Source organism: Psittacula echo, assembly GCF_963264785.1.
Source record: "Psittacula echo genome assembly, chromosome: 5".
NCBI classification, from domain to species: Eukaryota; Metazoa; Chordata; class Aves; order Psittaciformes; family Psittacidae; genus Psittacula; species Psittacula echo.
The window spans coordinates 19,261,205-19,274,317 of NC_137739.1; the positions used below are offsets into that span (position 1 = coordinate 19,261,205).

Sequence of the window (13,113 nt, forward strand, 5' to 3'; positions counted from 1 at the left end):
AGCACGAAGGAGTGGCAACGCCACTCTCCAAACTGTGATGTATGCCACACTACCCATCAGGGAGTCAAGAGGAAAAGCCAGCCATCCAGTGTACAATATGGCAAACCTGCGAAGGCTGTTGCAGAGTGTGCTCAAATAAACAGAAATGTAAAGAACCAAGCAGAGATAAATAAAAATTTAATGAAAGAGCTTGTCAGTTGCAAGAATATACATCTCAGCACCAAGCTTCTTGCAGTTGATTACCCCATAGATTTCATTAAATCTGTCTCTTGCCAGATCTGTGATCATATTTTAGCAGATCCAGTGGAAACATCATGTAGGCACTTGTTTTGCAGAACTTGCATCCTTAAATGTTTCAAGGTTATGGGCAGCTATTGCCCCTCCTGCTGGTATCCTTGCTTCCCTACTAATCTGGTCACCCCAGTGAAATCTTTCCTGAACATCCTTGATAATCTGGGTATAAGATGCACTGTAAAGGAATGTGAGGAAGAGATCATGCATGTAAAATATGGTCAACACCTCTGCAGCCACAAGGAGATGAAAGATAGAGAGCTCTACAGCCACATAAATAAAGGTGGCCGACCAAGGCAGCATCTCCTGTCTTTGACCAGGAGAGCTCAAAAACATCGTCTGAGAGAACTGAAGCGCCAAGTCAAGGCTTTTGCTGAGAAAGAAGAGGGAGGTGATATAAAATCTGTATGCATGACTTTGTTTCTGCTAGCTTTAAGAGCAAAAAATGAACACCGACAAGCAGATGAATTGGAGGCTATAATGCAAGGGAGGGGATCTGGACTTCACCCTGCGGTTTGCTTGGCAATCCGAGTCAACACGTTTCTCAGCTGTAGCCAGTATCATAAAATGTATAGAACAGTAAAAGCTGTCACTGGAAGGCAGATCTTTCAGCCTTTGCATGCTCTTCGCACTGCTGAGAAAGCCCTTCTACCAGGTTATCATCCATTTGAGTGGAAACCTCCCTTGAAAAATGTATCCACTAACACGGAAGTGGGAATTATAGACGGACTATCAGGATTGCCACTCTCAATTGATGACTACCCAGTAGACACAATTACAAAGAGGTTTCGGTATGATGCAGCCTTGGTTTGTGCCTTAAAGGACATGGAGGAGGAGATCTTGGAAGGCATGAAAGCGAAAAACCTGGATGACTATTTGAATGGTCCCTTCACTGTGGTAGTGAAAGAGTCATGTGATGGAATGGGAGATGTCAGTGAAAAGCATGGAAGTGGGCCTGCTGTCCCAGAGAAGGCTGTTCGCTTTTCTTTCACAGTCATGAACATTGCTATAGCACTTGGGAATGAAAGCAAGAGGATCTTTGAAGAACTAAAGCCCAATTCAGAGCTGTGTTGCAAGCCCTTGTGCCTTATGCTGGCTGATGAATCAGATCATGAAACTCTGACGGCAGTCCTGAGCCCTCTCATAGCAGAAAGAGAGGCTATGAAAAACAGTGAACTGCTACTTGAAATGGGAGGCATCCTGAGAACATTCAAATTCATCTTTAGGGGTACAGGGTATGATGAGAAACTCGTGCGGGAAGTGGAAGGGCTGGAGGCCTCAGGTTCCACTTACATTTGTACCCTGTGTGACGCAACCCGTCTGGAGGCATCCAAGAATGTGGTCTTCCACTCCATAACCAGGAGCCATGCTGAAAATCTAGAGCGATATGAAATATGGAGGTCCAACCCATATCATGAATCTGTTGATAAGCTCCGTGACAGAGTGAAGGGTGTTTCAGCCAAACCTTTTATAGAGACCTTTCCCTCTATAGATGCATTGCACTGCGACATTGGAAATGCAGCAGAATTCTACAGGATTTTCCAGATGGAGATCTGTGAGGTTTATAAGAATCCTGATGTGTCTAAAGAGGAGAGGAAGAGGTGGCAGTTGGCTCTTGACAAACACCTCAGGAAGAAGATGAACTTGAAGCCTATGATGAGGATGAGTGGAAATTTTGCTAGAAAGCTCATGTCCAAAGAGACAGTAGAGGCAGTATGTGAATTAATAAAGTGTGAAGAAAGGCATGAGGCCCTAAAAGAACTAATGGACCTTTATCTGAAGATGAAGCCAGTGTGGCGATCCTCATGCCCTGCCAAGGAATGTCCAGAATTGCTCTGCCAGTATAGCTATAATTCACAGCGTTTTGCCGAGCTCCTGTCTACAAAGTTCAAGTACAGATATGAAGGCAAGATTACAAATTATTTCCACAAAACCCTTGCTCATGTTCCTGAAATCATTGAAAGAGATGGGTCCATTGGGGCCTGGGCAAGTGAAGGAAATGAGTCTGGAAACAAACTGTTTAGGAGGTTCCGAAAAATGAATGCCAGGCAGTCCAAATGCTATGAGATGGAGGATGTCTTGAAGCATCACTGGCTATATACCTCAAAGTACCTCCAGAAGTTCATGAATGCTCATAAAACATTAAGAAACCAGGGCTTCACCACTAATCCAGAGGATACTTTAGGTGACTCCATGCCACTGGATATCTTGGAAAGCAATGATTCAGAGGAAGTCTAAATATAAAGGAGCATTTGTTGTTGGGTTTATAATGGCATCTTCCTGCAAGGAGGCAGCTTCTTTTTCAGGCCTGTAGAGGTACACGGAAGTGTGAAAATATGATTTTTCCATTCCTTGTTAAAGGTGCTGAGTGGAGTTAAGCACCATGTCTGCTGGGATTTTCCAAGAGGCAATGTATTTTGTTATGTGTTGGTATCTGGTAACCCAGCTGTCATGTGAGATGAAAGCAGGAACAAATTGAAAAGAAGGGTCTTCAGTTTATTTTGGTCTTAGCATGTTGCTTAGAAGTGAGAAAGCCAAAGTAAACAAGGTTTATATAAAGTAGCATTTTGGAATGAATATGTTTGTGGAGAGTTATGACAATTGCTGAAAAAGGGAGCAGGCTGTTCTGTAAAACTATTTTGCTTTTTACTTTTTAAGAGGGTTTGGTTATTTTATTAACAGTCTCTTGGCTTTTATAAGTAAAGATTCATCAGTAAGACATTTGGGTATTTGTTTGGGGATAAAGTTCAGGTTTTTTTGTATAAAATCTTGACTAAAGATGCAAACTTTGATCTCACACACTTTAAAAAATAATATTATTTGACATTTGTATTGTAGTATGCTTAGAAGCAGATGGTGGTATCACCATGCTCATTTCCTATATGAAGATAGAGGGAAGGTGGCTGGAATCTCTTGAAGATACTTTTATCATAGATGATGCAAACTAAAATGCAAACTCGTGCTCCTAAATCAGGAATTACAGTGCTTTGTGGTTTATTATTTCACTATACAAAGTAATTCAAGCTCTGCTGTGCAGCTTGGTGCTTCATGAGCATTTTAGATTTCTATGGTAACTTTGGTATAGTTTGTATTAGTATTTGTATTTGTATTAGTGAATTCCTGGTGTCCCTGAAGTCACCAGTAAATTGTAATTAATACCAGCAGGCCCACAGTTTCCCCAAATACCTTTAGTCACATCAGTCCCATTTCTCAGGAGATGGATATTACCTTGATCAGATACATGCCATTGTTCTGATCTTCTCTATTAGGGTATTTCACTGGCCACTACTGATGTCCTCCAGTTGTATCCAATATTGAGCTTTTCCCATCCGTGATACACCACACTCATAGTCTCATTTTCCAAATCATAAAAGAGGAATGGTATTTATTAACCTCAAAGATAGCTGGTGTACAAGATGAGTTAAAAAGCAATGAATTGTCTTGAAATTACTGCATATTGTATTTCACGTTATTACAGAAGTGTTTAGTAGGCATTCCTCCTTCATACTGTATTAGTTGAATCATTTTGCTGGTTGTATTTGCCTTTCAGAAGCGGTATCTAGTATATTAATATACTAAATTTATCTGACTTTAATTCAATATTAATAGAATAATAGAATCACAGAATGATTTGGATTGGAAGAGACCTTAAAGCTCATCCAGTTCCAACCCCCTGCCACAAGCAGGGACACCTTCCACTAGACCAGGTTTCTCCAAGCCCTGTCCAACCTGGCCTTGAACACTGCCAGGGGTGGGGCAGCCATAGCTTCCCTGGGCAACCTGTGCCAATGCCTCACCACCCTCATATTCATGCAATATACTCAGAAGTACCTGAAATGGCCTGAAATCATCTAGCCTTTCAGCTTTGCACCTGTAGCTAGGGCATCACTGTGCTTGCAGTAATCTTTCTGAAGCAAGATTAAATGCAGAAACAATCAAAGCATGGATCTAAAAGAATCTGCTTTTCATTTTCATTTTGATGTGGCAGAAGTTGGTTTATGAATGTAAGTGAACAGCAACTTAATGGTCTGAGATTAGTAGTATCTTGTTCATGTTATTTACTGTGTCTTTGAGGGTCTGGTATTTACCATTTATGCAATGAAAAAATAAAGTGTTAGCAATTAGTACCAATATTGATGTTATTATGTCTTTTAATTTTATTAATTAAAGTATTTTTTAAAGTTTTCTGTGATTTAGGATTTTATTTTTATATGGTTTTTTTAAACGTAGTTTAATATTATGTCAAAATTTGCAGTTGGAAATAATACTTTTTACTTAAACATGTACTTTTTAAGCAATCAGAAGGACTACAACATCTTTGGTATAGAGTACCATCTACGTCTGCTCTTATAAGTGTTCATTTCTACATTAATTTACATTTTTTCAATTCTTGGAATAAAACAGGTATTTCCCATACAGCATAAATACTGGCTTTCCATGAGAATCATTCTTTACAAACAAATGCAGGCAACAAATACAGCTGTTTCCCAGGGAGTATAAATATCAGGTATAAAGAGCACCCTTTACCAGTAAATGCATATATATTTGCATTTTTGGTTGGCATATACTTCATTATGCAAATAGTTGCACACTTTTCTTTTTCTTCTGTATGTAGATTTGGGACAACCTTATGTGTTACCCTCGGTTCTTCTTGACTAACCAAGGGCCTGGTTTAGCAACCCTGACTCACCTCACAGTGATTTTCACTCCAAACAGTGTGGTTTTGTTGCCTTTTGCACAGGAATGAATTTCACCCCCAAGTAATCCAAACCTGTTCATTGTAATGCGTATGTGTCACTAGAGAGACAAACTGGACTGTTCATTTTACATGTAATTTCAGTGCCTCTGCTAACATTTTTAAGTTCCAAATTTGCTTTAACAAGCTGCTGATGTAACAGCAAATTAATCATCTCACTGCCTTCAAAAGGCTAAGTAAGTAATATCCATAGATGTATGATTTTTCAAGATGAGGCTTATATCCTAGGGTAACTCATCAAACTGAACAGAACCTGCATGGGAACAGAGGAATGCAGTGGCACGTGGAAATATTCTTTTGTGAAATATTACTAAGCCATCAAGACACATTCCACATTCTACAGCTGTGGGCAGGATAGCTGACACAAAGAACTGCTGGGTTTTTTTCACCTTTTCTGTTCTTTTGACTTGAATCTAGTTTAATCTTCTTTTTCCCCATTGTTGACATCTTTTATGAATCAAGAATCCCTCTTGAGAATTTTGAAGTCTTTAGAACAAGTAGCATTGGAAGAGTAGGTACCTGCAAATGATGCTTTTGTAAGTGGTGATCAAATAACGATGCTGCATGCACACAGCCATGCATCAAAAGGCAAACAAATTCTGACTCTAGACAGGTGCATCATTTGGTCATACAGTATGATGTTGAGCTTTTTCATTTTGAAAAGGCTTTAGAAAAATGGAGACACTTTTATTGATGGTACTCTTTCAAATTTTCACATTTTTGTTTTTATATTAATACTTGGTACAAATCCTTGAGTAACTCATGGTAAATAATTTCTTGTTCTGAAATGTTGACTGTAGTTTTTATACAATCATATTATGCATCTTTGTTTTGTTTGGTTTTATTCAATGGCTTTCTATTGTGAATTGCCATGTTATGAAACAATGTGAACTATGTTAGAAGCCATGATTCTGGTCTCAATTATTTTTTCCTCACAGGAATAATTTTACTGACTTCAAGCACATCAGCTTTGAATTTTAGTCATATAGTTCAGAAAAAAAATTGAGATATTTACAGCATCCTAATTTCTGACTACACTGAGTTCCATGCTTTGTCTCACTACATGGCTTCATTATTTTATTTTTTCTTAATGTATTGCAGTTTCTTAATTCATGAAACCTATTTAATATAAAGGTTTTATAAATATTTAAGTTTTTGGCTTTGCCTTTCTTACTATTTTTTCAACTGTGCACATGATTTTATGGTATCAGTCTTACTTTTCATTCAAATTGTGTATGCTTTTCATATTTAGGCTGTTCTAATACACAGAGTCAGCTGTGATTCCAGCCCTGTTTTTGGAATTCATTAAATTAATCAAATAAAGATTACTCTGTGACTCTCAGCAGTCCTTTCAGCACCCTTCCTCACAGGCAACTGTTTGATAGAAAACTAAACTGATCTAAAATCAGTTTTATTTAGTCTGTAAATGACTTTTGCTTCATTTACAAATACCATCTCTCTGTTTGTTTGAAATCAGCCTTGCACTATTATGTCCATGCTTATATGTTAACACTCTTTACTGGCTTCTGTGCCTCCTTTGCATCAAATGTTAGCTTCTCACCATAGACTGAACTGTAAAGATTAATCTGTCTTTCAGTTCATTATTTGTAGCTTCTCTTTATTACTCTTCAGAAAGTCATAGAATCATAGAATCACAAAATTGTTTGGGACCTTAAGGGTCATCTAGTTCAAACCCCCTGCCACTCTCTCAGCCTGGCTGCACGGCAGAGCTGCTCCAGCCCTTGGAACATTTCTGCAACTGGTACAGCTATTATAGGGAGTCTTTTGTTGTTGTACAATGGTGAAGGGATGAGGGGTGGAGTTTTGTTGTTTGAGTATATTGCCTACCTTTGTTGCTTTTGTGATGTTGTGGCTTCAGTTTCATTGAGGGTTTTCTTTTTTGGTTGATGCAAATGAAGTCTATGAAAAGTGCATGATGAATGCATATTTTAATGACAATTCTGCTCAGTAAGACCCGTGACTAACCTACAAAAGGGAATGGGGATGCTGACAATTTAATTTCACCAGTTTGAAGGGACTTTACATGGGTATGATATTCATTTATCCCTTGGAAAACATACAGCACTCTCTATTCAGATCTTACGTAAAGTAGCATGGCAAAGGAAGCAGAAAGCTGGCACTGAAATCTGCAAATTTATACCAGTATCAGACTGGTGAGAGGAGAGTCAACGTGGTGGAGGTGAATACCTCCCATTTACAAGCTCTACCTGAACTATAAGCTCCCTCAGCACATGAAAAGGTTGGAAACAGAAACTTTATATGGTTGACTTTTACTTTCCTCTGCTGTTGACTTGAGTTGTGAAAGTTTTAAGGGGAGTACTGTGCATACATGACTGTGTTTATAGAAATCCTGTGCTGCACATACTAATTTGTAAAGGAGTGGCTGCGCAGGGTCTGCACATACTGATCAAATGGCTAACAGCTCCTCTTGGTTTTCTTTTCTATGTGAGTGTCCAGCAAGAGAGCTGGATTGTGTATACTGAGCTATTATTGCTGGCTCACAAACGCTGAGCTGATGGTATAGATTTTTGGAAAAGATGTTTGGAGCAGTAATAAAAATAAAAAAATAAAGTCAAGAATGATGAGGCTTTACGAATAGGCAGTAAAAGAACCCACAGAAATCTTAGTAAACTCTTGGGCTATTCAACCTTGACAATGTCCTTTTCAATCTGAATCCAATCTTATTGTGCTTTGACCCTCACAATGGTCCACTGGCTCAGTGAATTGCTCTGACCTACAGCTCGCACTTTTAAGCTTTCACACTCTACACAGTCACCCTGTGAGAGCAGAGAAAGAAATGCATAGGGGAGGACCTGGAGTAAATTATAAAGTCCTGTTTATCAGAAGGAACTTCTTCTGAAGTCAACAGGAGCTCACAGCGTGGGGTGGATGTGAATCTAGACCCCTTATCAGGCTTCAGATGGACCTCCTAAGCACACATGCTGTCCTTTCATAGATTTTGGGATTTACCCCATGTGTAGGTGAAAAAAATGCAATAACATGTATTATAAACTTTATTAGCTTACTAGCTTATTAAAAATACAAACACAAAGCAGTTGTTGAGTACAGTGGTTTAAAAAAAGAGTTTGATTTTTACTATGAGATGATATTCCACAACTGTAGTCAAAACGACATATAATCATTCAATACATGGGGTAATATCTAATCCTACCAGCAGTTTCATTAAACTCACTGAGATAATGAGAGGGTAATTTGTGCCATAAAACACAGAACACAGTTACTGACATCTGGCTGTGTGTTTGCACAATGCCCTCTGTGACGGGGTTCCTATCTGGATATTACAAAAATCCACACAAGAGACAAAATAAATACATGAGCTTTGAAATGCAACAGAAATATGGAGATAACTGAAATCAAATAACCAGTTCTATTTCAACCATGACCAGCTGTCTCTGTGATTTCATTTCCTTCCAGGTGAATACAAACCAGCAGAGTAAATCTATTAAAACAACCTCCGAAGAAAGGACTTTTTCGCTGGTGATGTTAATTTCATGGTTGTCTTTTTGCGCAGTGGTTTCATGGATTGTTTTTTCAGGGGCACCACCTTTTTGGGAGTTTGTAGCCCTTTATTAAGGTCAATGTGCTCATTGCAGAAGTACTTGACATTTGCTTCTGAGAGATGCAGAAGCATGGTCTCTGAGAGATCCATACATTGAGCATGGACCCAGTGGCCAGCCCCACTGGAACACAGGATCATAGCAGGCTTGTTGAATTCTGTTGAATAGAAAGGGACCCAGGTGTTATTGTCAATATTGCAACTGGCACAGCAGGTGATCCAGTAGCCTGTTTCTGATTCATCTTCATCATCATCTTCATTGTAAATGTCAGTATTATCAACATCAAATCTATTGGCTTCAGCACTGAAACAAAACTCTTCAGAATCTTCAAATGGAGTGGAGTCCCTAGGGTCTTCAGTCAACGTCTGACTGCAAATTTGTGCTGTCAGTTCTTCTTCCTTGTCCTCTTCTCCTTTGCATCTCAAAATGTAGAAGTAGTTTGCATCTGAGATTAACTGTTTGTTGGCCCCTGGAATGCCCAGCAATACAGACCCTTTGCCCATATCACTGCCAAACCACATCCTACAGTGTTTAATATCTGGTGTCCAGTCTGGGCTCTCCCTTTCAACAATCTGTATATTACTGTCTTCCAGAACTATGGTGTTACATACCAACCGTTTCAGGTTGTCAGATTGGTATCCCCCAACAAGGACAAATTCGGTATCACTGGTTTGAGTCACTATAGCACTCGACACAGATATCCCCCCTGGCAAGATGGTGCAGGTCACGGCTGGGCTGCCCAGCGGGAGATCAACTTTTAGCTTGTACAAGCTGGGGGACCTGGTATTATTTTGAAGTGAATGGCCTCCCAAAATGTATATTGTATCATTTCTGGCAACTGAAACATGGAAAGCAAGTCCGTCCTGAAGCTCTGGAAGTATGTATGATGTACAGCATCCAAACTCAAAATCAACGAGAAACACAGATGGCAAACAGTCAACTACACTGTTCCATTTTTCAGTGGTTCTTTGTGCAAGAGGGGTATATGATCTCCCTCCAAATATAACACTCATGCTTTTTCCCTGACTATGAACTATGTTAATTGTATGCCCGTATCTAGCTTCAGGGACATCTCCACCCAGGTCTTTCTCAATACATTGAAATGTGGTTTTCTTGCTATTTTTGCTTATCAGACTCATAACATAAATCTTATTCGAAAGGTCATTGTTAGGCGTTTTTCCACCATGGATGATATACTGGTACTCCTCAGACTCTGCATTGCCTCTGAGCTTGCAAATGGCTGGGTAGCGGAGAGGGGGCAAGTAACAGGAGTCATTAGAGAAGAAGGCAGGTTTCATTTTGAGCTCATTCTCTTTTATATCTAGGAGGAAAACACCAGTAGGACAAGACCTCTTTGGCCATCCTTTCTGCCCAAAAAGGAAAGTGTGCCCATCAAAATTCAGGAGAGAGAAGCCTGGCTGAAGCAGCGATGAATTACTGACAGCTGATACCAGCTCCAGCGACATTTTGTCTGCTGACTGGGCCATATGCGGGTCAGTAGCTGAGGAAAATAAACACAAAGAAGCAGATTAAATATGCTTTAGACACTGTTGTAAGAGTTGTTTAGCAGTGCTTGAATAGTGAGTTGTTTAGCAGAACTTAAATAGTGTTGAAGTTGTGTATCAGTTCACACTTTGAGACCTTAAAAGACACCCTTTTCTACGATTCAAGCCATGAATCAAGGTGAGATGTGTTTAGTTCCGCAGGATTTTGTACAAACTACAGCCCGTTAACCCGTAACATCATAACGCTGCAGAGTCTCCGACCTCTGCGCCCGCTTCGAGGCTCTGGGACGGAGAACCGCCCCGCTCCGGACCCGCCCGCTGCCATGGAAACGGCGGCCCCGCGGCCTGCTGGGGCTGGTAGTTGTAGCTGTCGCCTGAGGCCGTCCTGGCTGCGGTCCTCAGGAAACGGGGCTGGAGGCGGTTAGAGGGCAGGAGGCGGGTGAGTGTGGCCCCAGGGCTGAAAGATTGAAAGTCCGGTGGGACCGGTGACATAAGGCAGGTTTTTTTCTGCCTTTCTCCCGCCCCGAGGCTGCCGACGAAGTGGGGAGGAAAGGCGGGTAGGAAAGTTGAGCAGGACCTCTGGGGCCGTCTGGGCTCCGCAGGCCGTCTCAGCAGGCCGCACAGGATCTGCAAGGGAACGGAGCCGGGGTTGTTGTTGAGCCTGGAGAAGAGAAGACTCCAGGAGACCTTAGAGCAGCTTCCAGTGCGTAAAAGTGTTACAGGAAACCTGGAGAGGGGCGTTAGACAAGGGCCCGTAGAGGCAGGACAAGGGGGGATGGCTTTAACCTGCCAGAGGGGAGACTGAGATAAGCTCTTAGGCAGAAGTTCTTCCCTGTGAGGGTGGTGAGGTGCTGGCACAGGCTGCCCAGAGAGGCTGTGGCTGCCCCATCCGTGGCAGTGTTCAAGGCCAGGTTGAATGGGACTTGTAGCAACCTGGTCTATGGCAGGGGGTTGGAACTGGATGAGCTTTAAGGTCCCTTCCAACACAAACCAGTCTGCGATTCTGTTGTTTTGCAGGTTTACAAGGAAGATACCAAATTTACTGAAGACATGTAAGAGCAGTCAGTGCTAACTGTATTTCTAACCATATAGGTGTCTTGAAGCAGCAGAGGTAGAAGCTTTTAGTGCTGGGGTGAATCTTGCACACTTATGCTGAACTGCCTGCTTGAAGTGAATTTGTTGCTTGGGAGTCTTGCTGCCAGGTGTTCTGAGTGAACAAATTCTGTATCAGTGATGTTTGCTGTTCACTTATGCTTTCATGAGTAGGTTTCAAGGGGTATCTTTTACCTTTTTTTGCCTCTTTGTTCAAAATCTGAAAGAATTTATTATAGTAGTCAGCCTGGATAATAACACTGGAAAAGCTTCAGAAAGCACAGACACAAGGGAGGGAAACAACTGGCCAGTTCATTGGCACAGTCCCCTGCTGACAGCTTAGTTGTGCCTTTTAGTAAATGTCCAAGTTCACTGTCCCAGCCTTTGCCAAATCCCCATACTTAAAGGCATGCACTAGCTTTCAAATACAATATTTGAAAGCAAACAAATAAACAATCCGAACAATCCTCACATTTTAAAATACAGTTCCATGTTTTGAAATCTGTAGGATTCATATTTTCCTTGCTCCTGCTTTTCATTTTGCTCTAACAACAAAAACAGGGCACATAGTGTTTCTTTTTTAAGGAAAGATTGGTATCTTCTACTTATGTGACATCAAAACCTGAGGACTGTGGAAAAATGTAGTGTACAGTGTAAAATCTTGGGAGCTGAGGACACTGACTACATCAAATTGCCATCAGTGCATGTTCTTGTGCGTAGCAGGAACTGTTGTGCCATGTTCCTGTGCTGCCTGCCCAGAAGTTGGTATGCAAATTGCCATGCTAAAATACAGTTCTGTCAGTATACATGTCAGGTTTTGTTTTAATTATTTGCATGAAGAAAGATTTGCCCAGTTATTTACTGTCAGGTGATATGCTAAACAGGAATCTCTGCTGTTTGTTTCTTATAAACCATTAAAAAATGGTGTTGTTAGAGAATCTTGCACTAAATTTGGTTTGCTGAGTTAGATTTGCTTTGTCTCTTCTTTCATACTGAGTGGTTACTTAGCTTCTTTGTTTTTACAAGATCTTTTGAAAAAGTAATATGTGTCTTCATGCTGAAGATACCACAAGTGCATGTGTAAATTAGTGCTCTGTGTTTTGTAATACTAGTATTCTACATTTGACTGCTGGTTTATATTTAAGGTCTAACAAGAGTATTAAAAATGTCCAGCAATTTAATTGGAATGCTGGCATTCATCTTATATTCTTACAGATATTTAAAGAGTCTCCACATATGACAATTATTAGTGTCCACAATGTCCCAAACTATTTCCCAAATCTTCAGCAGTACTCAGTCCAGAGTATACTGTCTGAAGAGACTGATGCATATAGACAGTGGAGAAGTGACCCATGAAAATGATAGTGGGATTGATAAACACGCAGAAGTTGCTGGTTAAATAAACTTACTTAAACATACTTCCTCCTTGCCATCCCTTAGTATTTCTTGAACTTTACATAAGCAAGCAATTCAGTAAGTAAAGGAGAGAATGTTTATCCTATATTCTCTGACAGGAGTAGCTCCTTAGGCACTTGCTGGAATTGCTTTATCTTCCCAGGTTGTTTCATGCTAATTATGGCGTATTAATACAGTGTGGTTGATATTTGGTTGTGCTGTCCTCCACCTCTAGCCTTCCAGAACCACTGTTTCCTCATCTGACCCTAGACAGCTTCAAGGAGGCCAAAAGGTGAAAATCTAAACTTGCAATAAAAAAAAATTAAAGTTTTTTTTTGGTCGCTTTATTCTCAAAACCATGTCATTGTGGAGTCAGATTAGCATTAGTTAAGATAGAGGGGAAAAGACACTATCAGAATCAAAGATGGATAAATAATGAAGGGTGGAGTTACATAGACAATTACCAGTTAAAGTG

General features: G+C 40.4%; 2 protein-coding genes across 2 annotated transcripts; one reads left to right on the top strand and one right to left on the bottom strand.

The window, feature by feature from the left end:
* Window positions 1–363: 363 nt before the first annotated feature.
* RAG1 (recombination activating 1) lies at window positions 364–2,529 on the top strand (the record flags this gene model as incomplete). The annotated part of the gene is made up of 1 exon (XM_080618157.1): window positions 364–2,529. The coding sequence occupies one exon, from the start codon at window positions 364–366 to the stop codon at window positions 2,527–2,529; it is 2,166 nt and encodes a 721-aa protein (XP_080474283.1).
* Window positions 2,530–8,531: 6,002 nt separating this feature from the next.
* Window positions 8,532–10,133, bottom strand: RAG2 (recombination activating 2; the record flags this gene model as incomplete). The annotated part of the gene is made up of 1 exon (XM_080619398.1): window positions 8,532–10,133. One exon carries the CDS (start codon window positions 10,131–10,133, stop codon window positions 8,532–8,534), a length of 1,602 nt encoding a protein of 533 aa, XP_080475524.1.
* Between the last annotated feature and the right edge of the window lie 2,980 nt (window positions 10,134–13,113).